The 24828-nt window shown below is 53.6% G+C and overlaps 3 protein-coding genes across 9 annotated transcripts in view; 1 reads left to right on the forward strand and 2 right to left on the reverse strand.

The window, feature by feature from the left end:
• The first annotated feature begins 286 nt into the window (after positions 1 to 286).
• LOC122382651 (protein SEC13 homolog) lies at positions 287 to 11040 on the forward strand. Of its 4 annotated transcripts, none has more exons than XM_043368280.1 (9): positions 454 to 575; positions 3134 to 3194; positions 7269 to 7313; positions 7720 to 7848; positions 8268 to 8540; positions 8760 to 8819; positions 9148 to 9272; positions 9515 to 9779; positions 10236 to 11040. In XM_043368280.1, exons 2-9 carry the CDS (start codon positions 3192 to 3194, stop codon positions 10347 to 10349), a joined length of 1014 nt encoding a protein of 337 aa, XP_043224215.1. In that variant the 5' UTR covers positions 454 to 575; positions 3134 to 3191; the 3' UTR covers positions 10350 to 11040. The 4 variants fall into 4 exon arrangements, with proteins under 4 accessions (XP_043224218.1, XP_043224217.1, XP_043224215.1 ...); XM_043368281.1 differs by having other exon boundaries at positions 490 to 575; positions 3122 to 3194; XM_043368283.1 differs by lacking the exon at positions 8760 to 8819 and having other exon boundaries at positions 287 to 575.
• Positions 4760 to 6571, reverse strand: LOC122382653 (probable 28S ribosomal protein S16, mitochondrial). Its single transcript, XM_043368284.1, has 3 exons — positions 6380 to 6571; positions 5132 to 5297; positions 4760 to 4964 (listed from the first exon to the last, which is right to left on the reverse strand). Exons 1-3 carry the CDS (start codon positions 6464 to 6466, stop codon positions 4852 to 4854), a joined length of 366 nt encoding a protein of 121 aa, XP_043224219.1. The 5' UTR covers positions 6467 to 6571; the 3' UTR covers positions 4760 to 4851.
• A 292-nt stretch (positions 11041 to 11332) lies between the features above and the next one.
• LOC122382681 (E3 ubiquitin-protein ligase RNF220-like) overlaps positions 11333 to 24828 on the reverse strand; it is a 44743-nt gene continuing 31247 nt past the window's right edge. For 3 of the 4 annotated variants that reach the window (XM_043368341.1, XM_043368343.1, XM_043368344.1), the window contains exons 4-9: positions 19590 to 19750; positions 14118 to 14267; positions 13687 to 13891; positions 13207 to 13288; positions 12777 to 12951; positions 11333 to 12449 (exon numbers count right to left, since the gene is read on the reverse strand). In XM_043368341.1, the coding sequence (XP_043224276.1) occupies positions 12378 to 12449; positions 12777 to 12951; positions 13207 to 13288; positions 13687 to 13891; positions 14118 to 14267; positions 19590 to 19750 (845 nt within the window). In that variant the 3' untranslated portion in view covers positions 11333 to 12377. The remainder of the gene's footprint in view (positions 12450 to 12776; positions 12952 to 13206; positions 13289 to 13686; positions 13892 to 14117; positions 14268 to 19589; positions 19751 to 24828) is intronic. The other variant, XR_006256717.1, reaches the window with a different exon arrangement.

Below are 24828 nucleotides of genomic sequence, written 5' to 3' on the forward strand. Positions count from 1 at the left end.
AATGAGAACCAAGTGCAAGAAGTTCCCGGATGTAGCCAGCACTGACGTCACCGGGTCCGAAACCAATGACATCAGTACTGGACCTATGGCGAAGCAAAGTAGTGACACCCCCCTGCCCCCATCCCACAACAGCTGAGTGACGAGTACACAAACAATAGGGGTACCCGTAATGCATAAATAAGTGGTAGCGCATTCGTCCAAAGTTGTCAGCTGGCTACAGAATTCGAGCGAATTATTACGCAATATTTCGATTGGACACCACGTGATGCCCTCCAAAGCTTGATGATTTATTTATCAGTAGCCAAACGCAACATTTTTAATTTTTTATCTGGCACTAAAACAAATTTTGTGGAGAAGTATCAATTGAAAATCAAAATATTTTTATATTTTTCCTCGCTACGTGGAACTAAAACCGACCTATACATTTTTGGCGCGATATTTTGCCGCATTTACAAAAACACTAGCCACGAGTCCGTTTATCATCACAGGCCACCGGCTGATAAAGCAATAGGTCCAAATATTGGCTAGATTTTTCGGTTTGAATGCTTGGGTTCGGGTCACGCCCATTTATTCAGGTAAGTCTAATTAGTACTGAATGTTTTTTTTTCCGTTGCCGTCGTTTCAGACGTTCAAAATGGCATGCTAATATTGATATGGGAACAAGTTGATGCATGCATCAGACACATCATGATGCATAACATGTTGACATGTCATGCATCATGTTCTATTGATGCTGTAGTTTCGTGCTACTTTGACCACTAAGGGCCCATACTGCAAAGTATGGTTCATAGGTTGATGAGGCGCACTGGCTCAAGTTCAAAATCTGCACCAACCCTTCAGAAAGAACCAGAACCAGATAAGCCGCACCAAAACCTTCAAAGAATACATAAACCGCACCATACCAAAAAATTACCAGTTAACATGTGCACTGACCTCAATTAGTGACATGAGCCGCAAGCCTGCCCTCTCGGTTCTATGGAAACAAAATGAGAAATACCTATGTACCACACAATTCAAACAAAAAGCATTGCCATACCAATACAAGAACTTCATTCAGTACCCGCCCCTGATGATTCTTTCAAGGTGATTATCGTGCGATGTACCATGATGGCCCCATTTAGTGACAACACCATGTAGCTAAATGGCTTGACAACATTTTTTCTTATAAATTTAGCTCGAATGTTTGAATGAACGGATTGACAGAGCCGGAGCCCACGCTAAGCAGAGCTTCTTGTGTAGACCCCGACCCCTACCATCCGATCGCGCAATTCCGGGTATCGGGAGAATTTATATGCCAAAGTTTAACGTGCCCTTCAAAGCCGGACACGGCCTGTCCCACTCAAGTCTCAACTGACTTCAACTGGCTGCGGCTACTCCCACCAACCACAGACCATCCCGTCAGGAGTCTCAAATATCGAGCGCCGGAGCGTCTCGAACCCGGGCTCTCACTACCGGGAGTCCAATGCTCTACCAATTACTGAGCTACGGGACAGGCAACATATACCCAGTTATAAAAATAAAGATATTAATGGCTAAACATGGAATCATCTCATGAATACATTTTCGGCGTCTTTCGTTGGGTCAACATTTGTATCGTACAACAAATCTGATTGGCAAGTCATTCACAGTGGATTTGACCACTTAGCCGCGGCAAAGTGGTGGTCCTCAAAGCCTGATAGTGCCATCAGCCATGTGCATTTCGCCCTACCACCGAGGGACAATGCTAAACTCTCACATGAGCCGAGCGCATCTCGTTTACGAATGCTGCGGAATGCAACAACCTTAGATTCTTTCGATGCAACTTATTAGCTGCGTCGAACACGGAGCATACCCGATACATCATTCGCATGGACCCTGTCACCCTATGAAGCGGTGGAGCGGTGATGTAGCCATGCCATCGGCCGTGCACATCTCCGAGTCCCTCCCAGTCCCATCGCCCTGCTCATCTCTCTCACTCTACCGCCGGCGCCTCTCAGAGCCGAGTGGTGCGTTTCGTGTTGTAACAAAGTGAAGAGTGCGAACTTGCGAGCGACCCACGTGATTGATGGGACCACCAGTGCTGGCACAGTCCGTTCTGACCACCGCACACTCAAATAGACCCGAGAGCACACTGAAGTACACGTCGAAGCTCCAACAATGTTTTTTTCTTCAATTTTCTTAATCTATCTCGTATGGTCTGTCATGTCAGTCACTAAGCCAATTCCGCACAGCACTACACTAAATACACACCGCACCAAGCCAAAATCAACTTTCCGCACCGCACCAATTCCGCACTAGCCGAACAAGCCCCCACCGTCGAGATCTCGTCGAAATTGCCATAGTTTGCAGACTGGTCAAGGGCAACTTTGGCCCACGCCTGGAAAACTAATTTATTTTGCCCATAACTTTTTACACTTAGGGAAAGTGGGTGAAACGGTCAGGGAAGCCTACCCTGACTGGCTTACCCCACTTTCCCTTCAGTGTAATACCTTACAGCGAAACAAATAAGTTTTCCAGGAGTGGGCCAAAGTTGCCCTTGGTGGTCAAAGTTGCACGAAACTACGGTCTTGATATTACGATTCCTGGACAAATGTTTATCTGGATAATTCTTTGCATGATTGTTATCAACCAGAATAAATGAAATAATCTTAGCATTACTTAACTTAACCTGGCCAAACCTAATCTGGCACGTCATAGCCTCAATTTGACCCAATGCAGAAGTTTTACATAAAATCATAACTAATGAAGATTGGTGTCAGCAAAATTTGCCCATCAATGTCATATAATTTTGGGCATGTAAATCAACATGAAATATTGGTGAGAAATTACCGGCTTTCCATATGGTTACTTTACTTCAATGAATTTCAGGATGTCTGTGTCTGTGGTCCTTGTAAATTGGATCAACTGTTCCTTTTTAGGTAATAAGGATAAGATAAAATGTTAAACCAGCAGCCAAACTAGTTTGATGAAAGTAGTAAGTACCCAATTAACCAGTGCTAAAGGATTGTGCCATGTTCAAAGTCTAATCAAAGTTAATGTTGATTTTAAGTAGACATAACAACGCTTATCTTCTGGTATTGCCGTCTCAGTTAAGCATACCTTGTGTACATTGTTTACAGTGTACCTCATACCTGATATCAAGGTCTGGTTACAGATTCTGAAGAAATAGAACATTTCAAGATAGCTGGACCTACACTTCAATATAAGCAACAATGGTAAGTTACCTTTGGGATGAAATATAAATGTTGTGGTCTGTAGTGTTATTTTTCTTACCAAGTGATGTATGATAGTTGGTGTTTGCTTCATACACCGGTATGTATCCAGCAGCATCATTACGTAGACGCCTGATATTGATTTCCACAGGTTTTGGGCTATTTTGTTATCGACTATAACTGATACGAGTAGAATTAAGTAGGTACAGCCCACCGCTAAAGTAATGTAGGGTTTTACCAATGTCAACGGTTGGCTTTGACTGGCGTTTGTTTAATGCGGAGTGATCGAAAAGAAGATGTCAGTAGCTAAAGTTGCAGCTGCAAGGGTGACGATACACATAAGCTACATTCAAAGTTTCATTGTAGTCTGGCTAATCGTTCCTAAGCTTCAGAAGCAGAACATACCCATTACTGAAACCCCACATTACTTCTGCTGTGGACTGTACCTAACCAGTATAACGCCTTTTGGGGCGACTAACGGAGCGAGCGAGAGGGTGAGCCTTGCACGTGCGGAATTTCGAGGGGGTACCTCCAACTGACTTGTGCACGGCACCCTACTAACCGGTCTCTAGCGATGTGCCAAATTTGGGCACAATCGGCCCAGCCGTTCTCGAGATCTGGAAGCGGCACCCTGCACGTGCGCACGTGCAAATGGGTCCAACTGACTTGTGCACGGCACCCTACTAACCGGTCCCTAACTGTGTACCAAATTTGAGCGCAATCGGTCGAGCCGTTCTCGAGATTTGGAAACGACTCCTGCACGTGCGCACGTGCAGCAGCACCCCAACTCTGGCACATGGATATGCAGTGCCTAGTGGGTGCCTACCTACATGCCAACTTTAAGCGCAATCGGCCAAGTAGTTACCGAGATATTGCAACAATTGCAAAACTGACACCTCTTCGTTTTGCACATGGCACGTGCATAAGGGGTCACCCACATGCATTGGGAATAGTCCAATACTTGGTAGAAGGAATGAAGCTACCCTACAAAAATTACCTACCGCATGTAAATCGGTCAAGTGGTTGCTGAGATATAAGCCTCGCAAAAGCGTCCGCACGGCCGGCCGGCCGCTCATACTCAGAAATTTCCGTTAATCTAAGGAAAGACTCCGCTCGCTTCGCTCGCTCCGTAATGAAATTAGGTGACTCAAAGGAATGTGTCATTGCACTTATTTTATGGTTCAAGGTAACACTTATATGATACCCAAAAAGTCTTTTGAGTCTTGAGTTTTGTAAAAAGTCTTTAGAGGCCTTTCTAGGGGCCAGTGCACAATAGTTGTTGATGTTAAGCTAGCATGTGTTATGCGATTTAATGCTTTTCCAAGGACCCAAAAACACTTCTGTAAGCAGGTTTGTGTGTGTGTGTGTTTTTTTTTGGGGGGGGGAGGGGGAAGCAAATCAAATGTAGATAGCCAGTAATTATTGCACTAGACTGTTGATACTGTTGTTAAATGAGAAGGAAGTGTCAGCTTATGGTCCGTTTGTATTTTGGCTTGTTAAGAGCTGTGCGTGTGCAAGAATGGCACAAAGAGGTAAAAATTATGCGTTTTGAACGGAAATGGAATGAGTTTCAATCACAAGATATATTTGGTCATTTAACATTTCAATAGATGACAGTTCACTACACAAGTACCCAATGGCTGTTATCAAATGAAAATGTTCAGCCTTTCACCTCTCCGCTTTCTGCTTCTTGTTTTGCCGTTTCTTGTTCACGCCTGTTTCTCCACGCCTGTATGTAGGATCTGGGGTGGACCGGGAAGAAACCGACGAGCCCTGCAACGGAAACACAAGTTAGCTGCGTTCGTGATACCAGTGTTTGAAATGTTTGACGGCTAATCTAAAGCATCAAGATGTAACGGTATCTTCATTCTTCCATAATGCAGTTTTCATGTTTCATTAGTTTCGTGGCTGTGACCACGACTCCCCGACCGGGCTCTCACCGAATAGCTGTTGCACGGCAGGCGTGATCTCGACCGTCTTGTTCTGACCGAGCCAGTGGCGCACGCGGTCGAAGTTGATGGACACGAGGCGCTCGTTGTTGATGTTGGGCATCGGATCGTACACGCCGAGCTGCTCAATCACAGGCCCGGCGCGGTCCTGACGCTTCTGTGCACAGCCCGGGAAACACTGTCACATTGGGGAACTGACCTGGCGTTGATACTCCATAAAGCGAAGGAAAATATGAAGGCACAGGCAGATTCGAAAGATAATTTTGTTCAGATGATACTGATGCATCAAAATTATTTGAGCTTCTTCAGAAAATTCCAAAATGATTTTGTGTGGATGTTTAATGAGTGGGAGGTGCTGGCTATAGATTTGGGTACCAGCTGTATTTATTGCAATCAGTTAAGGCTGGTTCACAGCCCATTTAAAGATTATTCATCAACTGTTGCACTGCAGAACGTAGGAAGCTGTTCTCCCACAGGATCTAGTGGCACAGAGCATTTATGAATCAATGCATTAGGTAGGTACTACACTTCTGGATGTTCGAACTTGCAGTTATCACAACAATTATGATCCTTAGATTAGATTTAATATACAAGATAGATGAGGCACAAAATAAAAAGTTAAGTCATCAAAAGCAGTGTCAGTGTGCTATATCAAAATGGAAGCTAAGTTCTGATGATCAATATATTAACAAATGAACATCACATTAAAAAGGTTATAAGTGAGTCCCTCAGATGGGCCATACTATTAAAAGGATTATTTGCCAGCTAGCGCCGTATGATGGCGCTAGCAAAGCTTGGCATATATCAATGCTAGATATAAAAGACTAAATATCTATCCATTAATTTCCCTTTTAGTGCTATTTTTGTGTATGTCCATCTAGTACAATGCTTATATTTATATACGTCTATCATATGTTGTCAGCTGGCCAGCCAGCTGATGGTATCCAGTTCTTAACAAGTCTGCCTAACATTTGCAAAACATAAGCTGTGTATAGCAAAAAAAAAGTCACATATTTATCGTCACATATTTGAAAGTTTGTGTTTGGAATATGGGAAGCCTAAGATGTTTAATGAAAAATGCCAGAACCGTGTTCCTGGTCATCCAATCTATAAAGTCGGGCACAATTTGACTGGTTTTAACAACATTTTAGAAGGTGGGATAGTCCCTTTAATGCTTTCAGACATTGATTTTCAATCGATGTAAGATGTTGATGTTTACTGATGAATTTGCCAACCTACCTTCTGAAGCTGAATGTGGAAGAATGGTCGATTCGCACAACCGTGGTAGCCAAACCGTATGGCAAGTGCTGCTTTGCTTCTTCCCATGTTAATTAAGAGCCTAAAATTACACAAAATAGAGCCCGAAAGTTTGTAATATTCTTTTTATCCCAGGCAAACAAGAACGGCCAACGTTTTTCACTCCTCCAATAATTGTCTCTAAAGCGCCATGTATGTATACATGGTCAATGATAGTGGTGGGCAAGATGATAAGATTGGTACTTGTTCTTGCTGGTCCCGCTGTTTCATGAAGCAGCTCTGCTTGATGTCCGTTTGGCCATATTTCCTTAAAAATAGATAACCTAAAAAATAATTATGTTATCGAATGGCATGCTTAAAAACAATTAAATATGGAGAAATGCGACTACAGGCTAACGAGCTATTTACTGCGCCTTCTAACGCCATCTACCTCGCGTTTATCCTCATGTGCTGTGAAGCGCCACCTATGCTGGTGGAGGCCTCTTGCACGGATACTGAGATTCATTGCACCGGACTCCCACTCCCTGGACTGTTCACTGTATCGTGACATTTACCTATGACTAATGAGTTCCACCAAGCACCTGCGGGTGGTCTGGCTAATCATTCCTAAGCGTCAGGAGCAGAACATACCCAGGACTGAAACCGCAAATTATGCTGTGGACTGTACCTACGTCAAAAATGGGTACGCAAAAGTACGGAAGCGAGTAAGTACGTAAGGAGTAAAGACAGAAGTGGTAAGTATTCACGCTAAAAAAGATCTAATCTGACCTGACCTAACCTGACCTCGGCAGTCTCCATATGTGAGATCGGTGAGGTGTAGTGGTTTTGGGAACGCGCTTGGACAAAAATGACACATGACTTTGTTTTCCAGGTGTCTCTCATCAGTACCGTTGATACCGGACATGAAGACATGATTGTAAGTACGAGGAAACTGAACTCCTCTCCTCGCTAACTTCTTGTGCTGCAATAAGTCGTGCAGAGACCCGTTCCAACAGAAAAATAGCCGTCTGTCGGATTTTTTTTTTACTATAGACCGCTGCACATACGGAGCGTAAACGGTAAAGCCCTATTCGCTTACGTGCCAAGCGCGTTTACGCTCCGTATGTGAAGCGGTCTAAAGGCCAAAAAAAAAAAAATCCGGCAGTCGGTTATTTTTTCTGCTGGTAAAACGGTTTGTAAACGCTCAGTAATAACCAATGTCGTTAGCGTTTGATTTAGTAGCCATTATTTAACTCGCAAATTCCGTAACGAATGTTGCCTCGTTACGAATACGAATGTTTCGAATGTTGCCTCGCTGACCAACAAACGCTCTGCTTCCTCAGCATGACGCGCAGATCGACTTCTACGGCACGCGTCTGGCCACGTGCTCATCGGACGCCACAGTGCGCGTGTTCAGCGTGCGGAACGGCAGTCAGACGCTGGAGGCCGAGCTGCGCGAACACCAGGGACCGGTCAGTGGCACGGGGCGGGCACCAGGGGCCGGTCAGTGGCACGGGGTGGCACCAGGAACCGGTCAGTGGCGGGCACCAGGCACCGGTCAATGGCGGGCACCAGGCACCGGTCAATGGCGGGCACCAGGGGCCGGTCGGTATCGAGCTTCAGGGCCTGTCGTGCGCGGCGGTACCGGGGGCCGGTCAGTGGCTGGCACCAGGGAGCCAGGGACCGGTCAGTGGGGTGGGGCGTCAGTGTGAATGGGTAGATGCAGAGCCGTGAAGTGTGGGGATGATTTAGAGAGGTTGGAAACGCGACTCAAGGGTGCTCCCAAATGGCGGCGATATTGTACTTACTCCGGTGTGACACCCCTTGACCCGCGGCTGTCCGCGTCTTGCGACAGCCCTCTGACCATCTATCCGTATGTCGGCGCCGCCAGGTGTGGCAGGTGGCCTGGGCGCACCCCATGTACGGGCCGATTCTTGCGTCGTGCTCCTACGACCGCCGCGTCATCATCTGGAAGGAGACGGGCGGCCGCTGGAGCAAGCTGCACGAGCACGCCAGCCACGACTCGTCGGTGAACTCTGTGTGCTGGGCTCCGTACGAGCTGGGCCTGGTGCTGGTCTGCTGCAGCTCGGACGGCTCCGTGTCCGTCGTCTCCTACACGGCCGCCGGCACCTGGGACTTCAAGAAGATCAACAACGCCCACACGGTGTGTCTCGAATGGATTGCATGGGGGGGGGGGGAGGAGGAACAAGTAGATGGCTAGAGGTCTGAGGGTATTTGAGGCGGCCGGACACTGGAAACGCAATAAGCCATTATTTGAATAAGTTTAGTAAGCATGTGCTCTATGGAGGTTGATATCAGCTCTGCTCGTGCGCTGTCTCTCCGTTGGCACATCCTGCCTGAAAACGGTCGATCCTGGTTTCAGAGATCCTCAATTCCTTTCACTACGAGTGCTGGGAGGAGTCAGCCTTCTCAATCCAATCAGGTTCGTCCTGATATTTGCATTCGTTATCAGCTTCCCACTGCCAAGCTCACGATTCCGTGATTGACAGATAATGTTGCACATGATACTTATCACGCATTTTTGTGAATGTCTTCCCAGTCAACAAGTTTTTGTGTGCCTAGGGGCGTTACCTTGCCATTGGAGGATGCCTTGCAATGTACCAGATAGTTACTGAATAATCGTACTGTTTGGTATAACATATCCAATAAACGCGGCTCCCTGACATGGTGCGGTCGAAGGCGGCTGACCCGCCGTCGAGCACTGCCGCCACTGTAGACTGACCGGTCACACCCGACTCCATCCTCCTCAGATCGGCTGTAACGCCGTCAGCTGGGCGCCCGAGGTGTCGGCCGGCAGCGTCCTGGAGGGCCAGCCGCAGAAGGTCACCAAACGATTCGTCTCCGGCGGCTGCGACAACCTCGTCAAAATCTGGAGGTACGATTCGTTCATGCTCCCGAATGCTAGATGTGCACAAGCCTGAGTGACATTTCGCTTTTTTTACCTAAAATTCCTTATTTTAGAATATACAACAGCACTGTTTAGAGTGGTCAACAGAGTGTGTTCCCTTTCATTTGTCTAAGTACGGGTGAGGACTGAGGGCCTGTCGCCCACTGGCCGATGTATCCGTGCGCGGGCCTAGGGCGTGCTGACCGGTCTGTGTGTCCGCTCTCTGCCAGGGAGGAGGACGACCAGTGGGTGGAGGAGGCCAAACTGGACGCCCACTCGGACTGGGTGCGCGACGTGGCTTGGGCGCCCTCGGTGGGCCTCAAACGGCAGCTGATCGCCAGCTGCTCGCAGGACCGGCGCGTCATCATCTGGTCCAACGACGGCACGGGCACGGCCTGGACGCCGCACGAGCTGCCCACCTTCAGCGACGTCATCTGGCACGTCAGCTGGGCCGTCACCGGCAACATCCTGGCCGTCAGCGGCGGCGACAACAAGGTACGGGCCGACGGACAGCGGGCCAGGGGTAACAACGGTACCGAACAAGGTACCGACGGCCGGGTGGAGGTGTTTGCGGCTAGGTTACCGACGGGTGGTGGGGTGGGGGCCGTCCGTCCGGAGACTGGTGGATCTATGAGAGGAGCGGGCTGGGAGGGAGCTCTCGATTGCACTTTATTACTTTCATGAGCATGTGTGATGCATGTATTGAACGATCGCAGATAGCCTGTACTCTTACCGGTCTATATTAGTTACAATTTACATCCGTTCCGCCCGTCCAGTGCTCTGACCCGTGTCCCCTATTTCCGCGTTGTCCTGACCCATGTTCTCCATCTGCAGTGCTATAACTCGTTCTTTCGGTCCACATTGCTCTGACTCGTTCTCTCGGTCCCCAGTGGTCTCAGCTGGCGCCCCCTCAGTCCCCAGTGCTCTGACCCGTCGTCTCTTTGTCCTCAGGCGAGCCTGTGGAAGGAGACTCTGGAGGGCAAGTGGGTTTGCCTGAACGAGGTCAACCTGGGCAAGGGCCAGGCGGGCAGCATGCCGGGCGACGCCGGTACCAAGACACTCTAAGACTCCGCAACAACTGCCATCTGAAGGACTGGTGACGTCGCGTGATGCGGAATGTGATGTCACATCACACGATGCGGATCGGTGACGCCATGGTGTGGGATATAACGTCACACGGTGCAGCCTGTGACGTCAAAAGACTGACTGATGGTGACTGCAGCGGCGAGCCCCTGTCATGACTGGAGAATGGAGATGTCAATACATCCCATCCTGAGGCTGGTCGATGACGTCAGGCACTGACGTGCGTCGTGCGATGATGTCATAGTTCACATTTAGAGTGGCCGGTGTCGCGTGCTGACGTGTGTGACGGCGCTATAGCATAGAGTATATCTGGCGGCGCCGATCCTGGTGATACCTACCATACATTCTCTGAAATGTGTTCTCGGCAGTGCCTCAGTTCCGTCTCGCCCGACCCTGCCGCACCGCTGCTGGCGCTCGGAACGAGCTGCCACTGGGAGAGTACGGTGGGCGGTGGGCGTCTGAGAATAACACCGGCCGGGTACCCGAGGACGCCTCGCGGCCCGGTGAGGAGCGGATGTGATCTGGGATGTATCTCCGTGCGGAGCGCCACGCCGGTGACCGGTGTGCTGCTATTGGGATCTTATTTTGAACGGGAGTTGTGTCCAAAAGAATCGCCGCGGTAAATAGCGTAGACAGCTTGTTACGATGGTAATAAAGGTGTATACAAAACGGATTCCATTTGTGTGGTCTAGGTAGCGATTAGCGAACAGGATTTTTCTACAATCGGCCAATCAGTCGAATTATGGCCGCTTTAACTTTTAGAACGGCTCAATTCTCAATCAGATCAAAGGCTCCTAATTCATCGGTGTCACTACGATGCTCGAGTCGCCCAGCCTTTAGTTCAATCGTATCCAACCTCCTCCCCCTGACTGCGGCATCTGGTTCAGCACGCTCAGCCCGCCTGTGACCCTCCCCAAGCGCCAACTGACCCCAGTTCTCCCCGCACCGCCCATCCAGACTCAGCGTCAGGGTTGTACCGTAGTATTCTGGATTACTTTGTACATTAAGCACACATACACCACGCACGCACAACGCCAAGTAGCACGGGAATGGTGAGCTCTTTATGGAGGCCGCACACGCACACACGCTCTCAAACGGACCACTGCACAGAACAACTGTCTTTGGCACGAATAGGATCAGCCCGCTGCGGCGGGTAACATCAACACACAACAGGGGAGTCCTGCGGCGGCTCATACCTGGCTCCCATACTGACCACACAACAGGGGAGCCCGCGCCAATACCTCGCTCCCATACTGACCACACAACAGGGGAGCCTGCGCTCATACCTCGCTCCCATACTGACCATTCCAGCGGCGCGCCCGGCGCACCCGCCGCGCCTGGAGCTGCACCAGACCAGCCAGATAAGACAGCACAGCGCGGACTCGGCTACTACGCCTGAGCTGCCGAGCAGCACGGCACGGTACTGTGCAGTATATTCTCCGGCGGCCCGCGCCTCGTGTGACTCACTGCCGATACTGGCCGCATCAGTGGCAACAGCGCAGGGTACACGTGTACCACGAACGGCCGCAGTGACACTGCGAGTGACTGGATATAACACCGGCGACTTTACACGAGTCCAGACCTAGCACATACAGTGTAACAGTGTGAGAAGCTCCTGGGGAACGACATGGGGCGGCGAGAACCCCGTCAGAGGCGGACGAAGTCCGCCCCCCACTCGTCGGAATGGCGGCCGGCGGGCGACACCCTGTCGACCCGCGATCGGAACCGCCGCACGCCAGCACACCTGTGTGCGGCGAAACCAGACTGGCGTCCCGGGCTGCTACAGAGTTCGGGGTGGTCTGGATGTGTTGCCCTGAACAATATCTTGGCACCGTGCGATTTGGACAAATAGGGAAATCTAACGGACCCGACAAACGATCATGTGCGCATGTGTGTCTATGTGCTCACACACATCAGTCAAGTGTATGTAAAGGGTCTACAACATCAGCTCGTATGCACGTGCGCGCCCGGCACGTGATGGTGCCGCACGTGGCCATCGGGACTAGGAAGCTAGACATGTATGGCGTTCAAGTCGTCGGCGTCCACGTGGACACTGCACTGAGGACACCGCCGGTCGGCGCCCTGAAACGGAGAGGAGGGGTGGTCAGCGCAAAGACAGGCACGCATGACACACAGGGCGAGCCAGGGAGAAAAAAGCTTCTGCCATTACTTCGGCGAGCTTAACTCACCATCCTAAGTCAACGATTATTTTTTATCCGTTTAACATTTGGCAAAGTGCGTTATAAGTCAGTAATCCAGCTTTTAAGACTTCCGTCCTTCCCTTGATGTTAAGTCCACCAACAGTCTGGTCACGACCATAAAGATTACTTGTTACGACGACTAACACTTAAGTAGCGGTGAAGCCGCTGAGCTGGGAACCCTTCTGCGCGGCGCCGCACCCGTACTGACCAGCGCGGCGTTCCAGCAGGGCGTGCAGTGCACGTGCCAGCAGTGTGTGGAGACCAGCGGCTGGCGGAAGGCGCGACTGCACACGCCGCACCGGTACCGGCTCGTCTCGTGCTCCAGCGCCGCCAGCTGGGCGCGCAGCCGCTCCAGCTCAGCGGCCAGTGGCGCCGACGGGTCACTGAAATACACACACATACAGGGAAGGTCAGGGCACTGTCGGCAGGGGGAAGGGGCTGAGGGGAACCCGTCAAAGCTATGAGGCTTGATATTGTAGCTGTCCCTGTTATTGGGACTGAGAGGCTTTGTCACAAAAAAGGTAACGCCAGCCAAGTAAGAACGGCAACACCACAGAACAAGTTAAGTTTAGCTGGACGGGTCACACAGCGCCGGTACTGAAGAGAGAAGTGCTGTCCAGAAATGTTTTACGACTGACCTGGTCGCGGAGCCCTTCTCTGCTGTGGTGTCCGGCACACCGTCCTCATACACGGGGCTGGCGCGGGCCGCCACGTCCACACCTGGGCAGAGACAAGGGTCAGAAAGTCAGTAACTCGCTAACTCACTCAGTAGGTGAGTCAGATAATCATCGCACCCAGGACTGGAGCGGGCCACTATGTCCATAGGCCTGGCCCGGGACACGGCGTTGTTGACTCAAAACGTTCAGCAGCTCAGTCTTAACTCCCAGAAAGTCGCATCATCCCAGCTCCAGCACACCGCCCTGAAGCTCCACTATCCCCGCTGCTTCCCTCACTGACCAGTCATACGCAGGTCGGTGGCGCCCCCTCCCCTCGGTAGGTCCCCTCACTGACCGGTGGTCCGCAGGTCGGTGGCGCCCCCTCCCCTCGGTAGGTCACCTCACTGACCGGTGGTCCGCAGGTCTGTGGCGCCCCCTCCCCTCGGTTGGTCCCTCACTGACCGGTGGTCCGCAGGTCTGTGGCGCCCGAGTCGTCCCTGGGCCGCCGCCAGTCGGCCGCCGGCCCACCGCCGCCGGCCGGGGCGCCGCCGTTACAGTCGGCGTCTCCCAGCACATCCACCTCCTCGTCATCGTCGGGCGCGACGGCCGGCGCCGGCTTCCCGGGGCTGGCCGGGACCGCGGCGCCGCCCAGCGCCGTGGCAGGGCGCTGCGGGGAGGGAAGGCACGGTTAGAGGCCGGGGTACTGAGACACAGCCAGACGCAGACGGACAGAAAACGACCCTAAACAGCAATTAACTGAAGCATGACTATAAAACAAGCCAAGGCATATGTAAGTCAAAAATATCGAGACCGCCAGTCATCATACTACAGCAGGCTGACGAAAAATAGTGGTGTGCCCAGTAGGCCGCCTGGCGTGTCTCGTCGGACGTTACCTTGGCCGGTGGCGCCAGCCGGGTCGAGTGCTGCTGGTCGGCGCGGTCCGGCCCGCAGCCGCCGCCGCAGTCGCTCGGGTCCTCGCCGCGGCGTTTGCGCATCTTACAGCGGAGTCGCAGCTGCCGGTTACTGCGCACCCGGTGGTATGTCTGCCGGGCACATAGGTCACACGGGTCAGCCAGGGTTAACGACAGGGTCAGTATCGGGGTCAACAACGGGTTCATACTGGTCAGCATAGACGCCAATACTGCGATCATCACAGGCAGCAGAACCGCAACCCCTTACAAAGGTTCGTAACGAACGAATGACGATGGACGGCAAGGTAGGGTGGTCGGACAAGACGTCGATTGGCAGGTAAGAATGTTTGTTCGAAGCATGCTTTTCCGAAATGTGAGCAAACAAGAGTCATCTCACCGCAATCAAATATCGAAATATGTGCTGTTTGAATTTGAATTGGAGTCTGTTTCTTGTTTGATGTGGCGCAGGCAACACCAGAGCTTGAACTATCGAAGAGGACATTCCAAACTCGTGAAGTCGCTCATCGCTGAATGGTCTGTTATCAGCCACGCGCACCAAATCCGGGCGGCATCATAAAACAGCGCCTTTACACAGTGTCGCCTCCGTAAGCCGCCCGCATCTACCCGCAGTGGCATTGAGCTGTCTCTGACCGGGTTTATAGAGTTGCTGTTTGAAAACAGCCCAAGCGACCGCAGGAACTCGGCTGGTCGAGGTCAGCCAGCCTCCGCGAGCCGCCACTCTTATCAGAGGGGTCTGGATAGGCGTTGTACCTAACCATCAACCCCACGGCAGCATGGCCGTCATGCCAAGAGCGCCATGCATCCTCAGTGATTTGCTGCTCATCTTTCGTCAGCCCGCTCCATCGATGTGCAGTCCGGCCTGGTAGCTGGCTGGCCTGATGGGGCTGTATTGGCTGCGCCCGTCCGGCCTGTGGCGTCTGTATTGGCCGCCAGTCGGGTCCGTCTCAACTGGTCGCCCGGGGCCGATTTACTCTCCCAATAGCCGGCCGGGCGCTGACAATAGCGGTCCGATATCACCTGGCCGCGCCGGGGACGGGGCCGGTTCGAGTGCAATGAAAGAGAGGGAGCGCGGTAAATAATCGGCCGCCAGCCCGGCACGGTCACGGGCGCAGGCAAATTACACGCCTGGGGCACCAGAGAAATAACAATACTGCCCAGATGATCTTACATCATCTTTTAGCACAATGAGTTGCGTTTGCTGAAGGGAATATGGGGTTCTAAACAACGCAAAACAGACGCAAATATGATGCACCAAATCATCATTTATCCGAATTTCAGCGTTTTAATCCCAGAAGCATAAAGGAGTAAATGAAAGTTATCTGAGAGCAAAATACTATCAGAAACAGAAAGCATTCTACAAGTAATACCTATCAATCAAAAACTTTGATAACAGTTGCCGGCGATTCAACGACTTCACAGTTCAAATATATGCGGTATTCGACACTGAAGTCGAATAAACGGCAAGATTCTCCATAGCAAAAATGATCGCAATGTGACACTTTCAAAATTTCAATATGTGAGATAACGCAGTAACTTTCTCAAAAAGCCTTTCAATTTCAGCACAATGACGGAATAAAGAACACTTTTGACAACCGAGTCAGCTAAGCTCGGAGCATACAAAACAAGGCAGAGTTCAGCTAGGTCGCGTATTTCCGCATCAAACTCCCACAGAAACCGGCACAAAAAGGCCACCCGTTCTCTCATACGCAGCTCCCGCCCCGGTAAAACGCAGTCGGCGTTTCCTGCAGACCGGATGGGGTTACGGGCCAGGTCGGAGACCGGCCCGGCGGCGGGGCACACCCAGTTTCCGGCGCCCGGAGCGGGCCGATCGGTTAGTATCAGGTGGAGGCCGGAAGGTGCACCCCAACAAACCGCAGAGGACAGAGAGCACGCACAGCGCGGCGGCTCGACCACCGGCCCTCAGCCTCCCGGCCAGGCGGCGGCACGACTTCAAATGAAATCGCAGCGTGAGTGGCTGATTCCCATTACCGTCCGGATAAATGCATTGATCGAGTGGCGATGGCGAAGACGAATGAGCCAATCACATACACTAACCGCCGCTATCCAGCATCTCTGGATCCGCGGACAGTCCTAGAGTCGGACATCGTGGGTCCAGAGTCAGGATGTGCTGTGACTCCCCGAGTCGGGAGCCGGCCAGGTGCGCCTGCCCGCCCCGTCGGACCGCGGGCGGGGCCGGCGGCAGGTGTTGACGGCTCGCCGGCGCCGTGTAGTTTATCTCTCCCCGCTCCTACCAGCCCGCCACTGCAGGTGACACGTGTTACACACCCCCGGGGTAGGACGCTCCGCCATCGGGCCAGCGCCACGCCAGCCCGAGCCGAGCCGAGCCGGCCGCCAGCCGCCAGCCTTTCCCAGAGCAGATGGTTAAGATATAACGAAGTGCCGACAATTATAGGCGGCCGCGTTTGATTGGTTTAGTGTTATTGTGTTTGGAACTCTTTATCCCCTTGTTAGTCTTTAAAAGCGGTCGGCCGGCCGATGGTGAGCACACGGGGACCCATTTGAGCGGCCGGCCCAGCCGCCAGCCATAAAACCATAAAACAATAAAATCGATTGAAAGGCTCCAGCCAAATGCACCGGGCCGTCGTAAAGTGGCACATTTGACCGCCGAGATTAACACGGGCGACAATCGGGCTTTAATTCAATAAAACCATTACCATTACCCGGCACGTGTTTGCGAGTAATCGAGTGGCACGGACCCGCGGCCGGCGGCTGGCACCGTACGGCGCAGAGGTACGGGATACGGACTCACCGCGCACAGGGCACGGGCTCAGGGTACGGAGCAATGACAACAAATCACCGGCTGTTGAGGACAAGCAGAACATAAGTTGGAGCCGAAAGCAGCGCAGGTTCAGAAGCGCAGATAGCTTTGAAAATAAAGGCTAGTGCATCGTAAGTTGTGCGCTGACAGTCTCATGTGGCGGTCGCAGGAAATTTCACCAATATGCCATGGCGTTCGCGGTTCGGAGACGTTCCCGCGTCAACCCAGCATTGCATACACATTTAACGACATAGGCGCACGCCGTGACCCTTTAGTCGGTGCCGTCCGCGCTGAAGTATTCGAACACAGAGAGTGGCGGTGATAAACCTCCACCAGCTCCCCACCCGACACGTCCTCCTGAGCTATGGACCTGGGAACTGAACGGCCAGACATTCCCTATTCACCGCCCAGCGGCGGCCTGCAAGGTGCGATACTGCGCTCAATGGGCAGACAGGGGCGGGGCGGCGTTTCTGGCGTCGCTGGTGACAGGAACAGCGACAGGCCGTGTCCGAGAGACCGTAAAACCTGCAGCTCCACAGTGTCCGCCGGTGCTTTACGAGCGGTCGTCCTGCAGATGCGGACACTTTATGGCCAGGACAGATGTGATACTAGGCGACGTATAACACAATCAGCGACCGCTGGCAACGCACACAGCTGTGTGGAACAGAGGACGTGTGCTTCAACAGGTATACAAACACGGGGCCGGGCTGTAAAGCGATAGCGCCGCCAAATCACCGGTGTGCGCGATGCAGGGAATCCGTCATAGCAGCTCGACCAGCTCGAGCCATGACCAAAGTTGCAAATTGGATATGTAGTACCGTAGTACGGACGCAGCACATTGAGCACGGATCTCATCATACGCTTCATGTCAATGCTTAGGGAAAAGGCACTTGCTAAACAGAACGACTACCTCTATTCTCACCATAACACCGATTTTCTCAACGTCACACCGATTTTCTGAAGGGTGTCGGGTCCGCACCGAACCCTTTCGCCCACCAGCCACCGCTCGGTTCAGCCTCATTAAAACGTTGGATGTCGACGCCTCCCTCCGGCCAAGCATTCATGGAATGGAGGGTTCGAAGGAGGCATTACACCAACACAGACTTTTACACCTCGGTTGACGCTCATTTGGCAAGCTCCGGAAAACAAACTCATAATCATCCCCTAATTCTCCAAAGTTCTTTCAATTACGCTCCAATTAAACGAGGGAAATTGTTAGTTAGGGCAGAGTCCGTGATCCCGGCTCTTTTTAATTAAAAGCACCAGTTAGACGGTGCGTCCGCTTTTATGCTTGCCTTATTTTGCGATGTCAAAGGGATTCTCCGCGACAGAAAACGCCGGCTGCGTCCGGGTTTTTGCTTAGATTGGATAGCGCGATTAAAAGAATGAGTCGCCAAGTTGCCAGGAGATTTCTTTTAAACAGTTTCGCTTAAATCGTGTCGCGAAGATTGCCTGCGGCCCGCCGGCTGACGAGACAACAGGCCGGCAAACATGTCAGAGGGCGGCCGGCGGCGGGCCCGTGTCGGCAGCGAGAGGCGAGCGGCGGGCGGCGGGCGGGGGAGAGGTCACGCGGCGGCCGGAACTAACGACGAGAACAAACATGTTCACAACGCCGATAATATCACAGGAAATAAATGTATGGAAACAAGCGCGCGCCCTAAAGAAGCAAACAGTACCATTTAAACCATAATGTCTTATTCGGAAGGTTAATAACGGTCCTGGCTCACTCCTCAGCCTCCGTTACGTTCAATCAATTGCATCAAAGACGAGGCTACTGATTCACCCGTCAGTTGAGCAAAGCGGATTTCACGATGGGACATCTTTGTTTTGATCTTTGTTGTAAACCACTTCAGAGCTTTATTACCCGAGCGTTGATTGATTATTGTTACGTACTGTCAGTAAATAAAATATATTGATATCAGCTACAAACATGAAGTCGCCAGTCAATGAGAGGGCGCGGTGTTCCACATCTCCGACCAACAGTAGGTATGGTGGACACTGGACACACTGAGCTGTGACCGGTAACCGATGACCTGTGACCACTGACGGGCAACAATATCCGACCGGTGACCTACCTCCCAGCCGAGGCCGTCGCGGCCGTGTCGCTCGTCTCTCAGACCTACCTCCCAGCCGAGGGGCCGAGTTGTTCGTCCCGCACCCACCTCCCAGCCGAGGGGCCGTATGGCTCGTCCCGCGCCTACCTCCCAGCCGAGGGGCCGAGTTGTTCGTCCCGCACCCACCTCCCAGCCGAGGGGCCGTGTGGCTCGTCCCGCGCCTACCTCCCAGCCGAGGGGCCGAGTTGTTCGTCCCGCACCCACCTCCCAGCCGAGGGGCTGTATGGCTCGTCCCGCGCCTACCTCCCAGCCGAGGGGCCGAGTTGTTCGTCCCGCACCCACCTCCCAGCCGAGGGGCTGTATGGCTCGTCCCGCGCCTACCTCCCAGCCGAGGGGCCCAGTTGTTCGTCCCGCACCCACCCCCCAGCCGAGGGGCCGTATGGCTCGTCCCGCGCCTACCTCCCAGCCGAGGCCGTCACGGTCGTGTCGCTCGCCCCGCACCCACCTCCCAGCCGAGGCCGTGACAATCGTGTCGCTCGTCTCTCAGACCTACCTCCCAGCCGAGGCCGTCACGGTCGTGTCGCTCGCCCCGCACCTTACCTCCCAGCCGAGTCCGTCACGGTCGTGTCGCTCTCGGGCGCCGATGGTCTGTTGCAGCAGTCGCTCCAGCTCTGCGCGGCAGTGGCTGGCCACCTCTCCAGGCCGCAGCGCCTCGCAGCAGATCGGGCAGCTGGATGGGTCCACCGGCGACGGCGCCCGCTCTGCAGGCAGACACGGGGAGCACAGGGAGTCAGACTCTGTAGGACTCAGACGGGGAACAGAGAAAGTACAGAGTTAAACGAAGACACCGGGGACGGCGCCCGCTCTGAAGGCAGACACGGGGAGCAGCATGGTAAGACGGGGAGCACAGTCAGTAAAGGGTTTGATGGGGAAGCCAGCGACAGCGCCCGCTGTGTAGGCAGACACCGGGAGCGGCATGGTCAGACGGGGAGCACAGTGAGTACAGGGTTTGATGGGGAAGCCACTGTCAGTGACAGCGCCCGCTTTGTAGGCAGACACGGGGAGCAGCATGGTCAGACGGAGAGCAGTGAGTACAGGGTTTGATGGGGAAGCCAGTGACAGCGCCCGCTCTGTAGGCAGACACGGGGAGCAGCATGGTCGGACGGAGAGCACAGTGAGTACAGGGTTTGATGGGGAAGCCAGTGACAGCGCCCGCTCTGTAGGCAGACACGGGGAGCAGCGTGGTCGGACGGAGAGCACAGTGAGTACAGGGTTTGATGGGGAAGCCAGTGACAGCGCCCGCTCTGTAGGCAGACACGGGGAGCAGCATGGTAAGACGGAGAGCAGTCTATGAAGTGCGTTTTACACAAAGGACTATGTCCGGAGGGCTGCTCGGCGGGCTGTTGGCGGGGCCGTCGTGACCTGTGGCCAGGTGGTTTTACTTTGCACTTAATTTTCGTGTTAATATTTCCTTTTTTGTGTGTTTTTTGTGCTTATGTTTTGTGGGAAAGGCGCTTTGATTTAAGCATTTTGCTTTTGCGCCGATCCGCGATTATTTTCGCCGATATTTTTTGTTCGTGGTTACCAAAATACACTGAATGAATGAATGAATGAATGAAAAGCACAGTGAGTACAGGGTTTGATGGGGAAGCCAGTGACAGCGCCCACTCTGTAGGCAGACACGGGGAGCAGCATGGTAAGACGGGGAGCACATAGAGTACAGGGTTTGATGGGAAGCCAGTGACAGCGCCCGCTCTGTAGGCAGACACGGGGAGCGCACGGTCGGACGGAGAGCGCAGGGTGGCCACTATTCAGGCAGGCGACGATGAATGACGCCCATACCCGCTAGTTTGAGATTACTGAAAGAATCACAGGCAGAGTGTTGGATCACTTGAAAGTTCACTACTGAGATAAACGATAATATACGAACAGCAGACACCGGTAATCATAGACTAGACAAGAGCAGTCGCTTGTCTATGAAGTGCGTTTTACACAAAGGACTCACAAGTGCGAAAATTAAGCTAAACACAGCTACCTTTGCAGCGTTGGCGCGATCAGCACCTCCATCTGCTGACACTCCTGACAAGGAGGGCACACACCGGCGAACGGAAAGACAAACACACGACACAGAGCGACGGATAAACATTTGTTTGAGCGGGTGCGCGGGGTGCTGAGCGACGAAACAATCCGAGTGTCGCCTCCACAGCCTCAAACAAACGAGCGCCTGCCGGGTCGGGACGCAGCTCAAATTGAGGCCCATCTCATCGTGTCGCGGCGCCCCCGAATGGATGTCTGGCAGCGCGCGCCCCGTAACGCCGTGTAATGCCGTGTATCAGCGCGCGGCGGGCCCGCTCCGGGCCCCAGCAAATGATCGCCGGCATCAGCGCTGCCATTGAGAGGCGCGCCGCCTGCCGGCCGCGCCGCGGCCATACATCACACACGCCGCCGCGCCGCGCGCCGCACCTTCTCAAAGGCGGCCGCTCGTAAAGAATTTAATAAAAGTGCGCGCCGAGCTGCTCGGGCGGGCCTCGGCCGAGTCCCCAGCCGGCCGACGTCCCAGGGTCGTCCGTCAGAGCCGTCAGTGGGCCGGCGGGGTCCGCCCAGCCGACCATCAGTGGCCTTATTAAACCGCTGACCGACGGCCGCTGGTGGGAGCCGACAGGCCGTATCTGCCGGCCGAGCTGCCGGCCGAGCTGCCGCCGAGCTTCACAGAAACAGCGGTCCTCAGTGACCCGTGCGGCCGGCAGCCGCTGCGCACCGAGATGATTCAGTTTCCCGGAATGGCTTCATAAGAGAATGCCTGTTTCCGGAACAGAGCCAACTGTAAGTCCCCACATTCAACAATCAAAATAAAATAGCCAACCACCAAGACTCAAGAACAACCCATATTGATGTGTTTGACCGCAAGTGCCTTTCGTGGTCTAACAAACAGCGACTGGTTTTGAGGAAACAAAGCACAGAAAAAACTATTTTCTACAAAAACAGAAGTGAAGAGACCGTGAATGATTGAATGATGCGCCAAGGCCCTGGCTGTGTCGGTAATTACAATCAGCGTGTCGGAGTCCCGCTGTGTCGTCCGCCGCTGCGGCCGCTCCGTCCGTCCGCCCGCAGCCTCTCTGCCGCCCCTCAGCGTCTCCGGCGCCCCGAACAGCAGATGGTGCCACCTCATATCGGCTTCCACACAATTTGTCATAGGTGCCAATTGATGATGTGGTGGTAACAAGTGGCGCTGAGCGCGAATTAAGTCGGCAGGCGGCGCGGTAAAAAGGCGAGCGGCAATCGGTCGGCCGCAATCACCGCCCTCCCCGCCGTCTCCACCCCATCTCGCCGCCCTCCGCCGTCCCAGACGGGCTCCGTCAGCGGGACGAACGATCGGTAAAGACTGTCACGGCGCGGCGCCGCCCCAGCAGGCGTCACGGCCGTCACAGCCAGAGATGCGTCGCAGTCGAGATACACCGGTCAGAGTCGAGTCACGGAGACGGTACAGCGGTCCTGATGGCCTCTGGTCGCGTCACACAGGGGCGAATCACAGAGACGTTCGCACAACTCACCATCCTGTGGAGAGTGCCACTTGGTCGCCTGTGCATAATAACAAAAACAGCAGACAAACAATTAGCCGGTGTCGATGGCACCGATGAGAATGCCAGCTGAAAAAGGCCAATCGTTTAAGCGGCACAAATAAACGCGATGAAAGAGTCGTTATCAATATGCATATGAAAGGGATTGACATCCATCCAGTGAGGCCTCCCTCATGCCGGGCCGTGAATGGTAGTACCTTCCTTCCAGATGGCAATCACCCATCCTACGGCGGCTGATCAACCATATGCACCAGCTCGAGCAGCTACGCTCCTGGCAGGTGCCATAAGAGGCGTAATGGAGCTCACCACCTCTCCAAGGTGACGTCCTGGATCGTCACCGAAACTGTCAGCGGCGATTCCAGAATGTGGAGACTAGAGCCGTTGAGTGAGAAAGAGGAGTGACAAATTGGGAGAGTGACAGAGAGAAGGGGGAGAGCAAAGAATGTGGCGGAAAAAATGGGGCAGAAGAGCGAGCGTGGCGCCCTACATAGCGCAAAAAGTCCCTTGGAAAATAGGTAAGGCTGAAGATATTGAAGCGCTGGTGGATGGGCAGGGTGCTACGTTTTCTTCACCATCAATTCATTTTCTTCACCAATTCAATTCATTTTCATCACCATCAACATGTACTTCATCCATTGATTTCACTCGCTGTTGCTTGGTTTGCGGCCAGACACGACTTGACTTTCCCTGTGAAGTTGACGGGCCCGTTCTCTAAGCAGGTCCTGGCCGCGGCCTCTGACTATGGGACCGTCCCCGGCGTGCTACCCTGGCCCGCCGACAGCCTCGGTCCCGTCCCGTCGACACCTTGTGCGGCTCCATTGTGCGCGTCCGGTGAATGCGGCGTCCGTGCAGCTGCCGCCAGAGTCACAGCGCCGTCACTGTCCGGGCGCGCACACTGGCAGTCAGTCACACGGGGCCCGGCTGCAGTCACCGCCAGGTGAGCCGCCGGCCGCGCCGCTCAATGCCACAATAAATTACCATTCTACTCGATAAACGGCATTAAATGGACCCGGCGCTGAATGTCAGCCGAGGCCATTAGCGCCGCCTGCTGAATGCCGCGACAAAACGGCCTCTCGAGCCGCCGCCGAGCCCGCCGCCGGGCGCTGCCGGCGCCAGGGGCCCACGGCGGCAGCGAGGGCTCGAACGGGCGGCGGCGACGTGGGCTGCAGCGGACGGCAGTGATGCTGGGTGCAGTATGAATGGCTACCCAGAAAGGCGCCAGAGAGGTAGTGTGGCTTTTCGAAGGCCGCTGTGGATTCGGCAGCCAACATAACAGGGCAGCCATGGAAAATGACAATTGCGCTGATAAGGCGAGAAAAAGAATGGCAGATAAACATTTGCGATCGAAAACAAGCTTAAAACATGTGTGGCTCGTGAAGCTTGTGCCCTGTTGTCTTGCCGTAACTTATGAAAATACACAGACAGTTAAGTACATAAATATCTGATGCGATTGAAATTTAAAATGATCAGCGCTGAGTGCTGACGGCAATAAGGCAGATGTTTCTCTAGATATTGTTTGTGTTTCGCCAACTAAATCCGTTCAACCTCCCGTTCAACCGAGTTGTTCAACAAGCCGTTAGTTGCCTCTCCGCAGCAACGTGTCCAGCACGACATGGTGTCGACGAGGTTATCGCTTTGAAAAACGAGCCACTTCATGTATCCATTTATCTCTGGTGCGCGGTACACCAGTCACGTTCTCCAGCGGTGGTGTCGCAGCCCGCCGTGGCTCATCAGACTCCGCGCTGCGCCTCGACACCGGTCGGTCACCGGAGTCAGCCACCAGAGTGTCTCAAGACCCAGCGGCCGTCACCGTGGCCCACTTCTCCAGTGATCGCTCAGCGGCGCACAGTGGCGCGTCAGCGGCACATTTCACGCCGCCACCGCGCCGGAAACGCCGCCACCGGACAAAGCGGCGCGCCGGCCGGTGTCGACAATCGATGCGGCGGCCGAGACAAATGGTGGCGCGTCGGCCGGTGATAAAACAGGACCGGCCGGCACCGGGCTCGTTACTCATCGGCCGGCCAATTAGGACCGGAGCGGCGCCGCGCCGGCTCACAGGCTATCTGCCGCGGGCCGGCGTAGACAACTGCTACGAACCGGTAGACATCACCAGGGACGGGGTGCAGATGCCTGTATTTGCTGCTGCAGGGCTGTTAGAACGTCGGGAAGCAGCCGGATATCTCTGCTGAGATGATGATATAACATCCGACAAAAAGCAAAGCTATGAGCTATGAGCACCAAGCGAGAGCGAGTACCGCGAG

This window comes from Amphibalanus amphitrite, unplaced genomic scaffold (genome assembly GCF_019059575.1).
Source record: "Amphibalanus amphitrite isolate SeventyFive unplaced genomic scaffold, NRLGWU_Aamphi_draft 000144F_arrow, whole genome shotgun sequence".
Taxonomy (NCBI): Eukaryota; Metazoa; Arthropoda; class Thecostraca; order Balanomorpha; family Balanidae; genus Amphibalanus; species Amphibalanus amphitrite.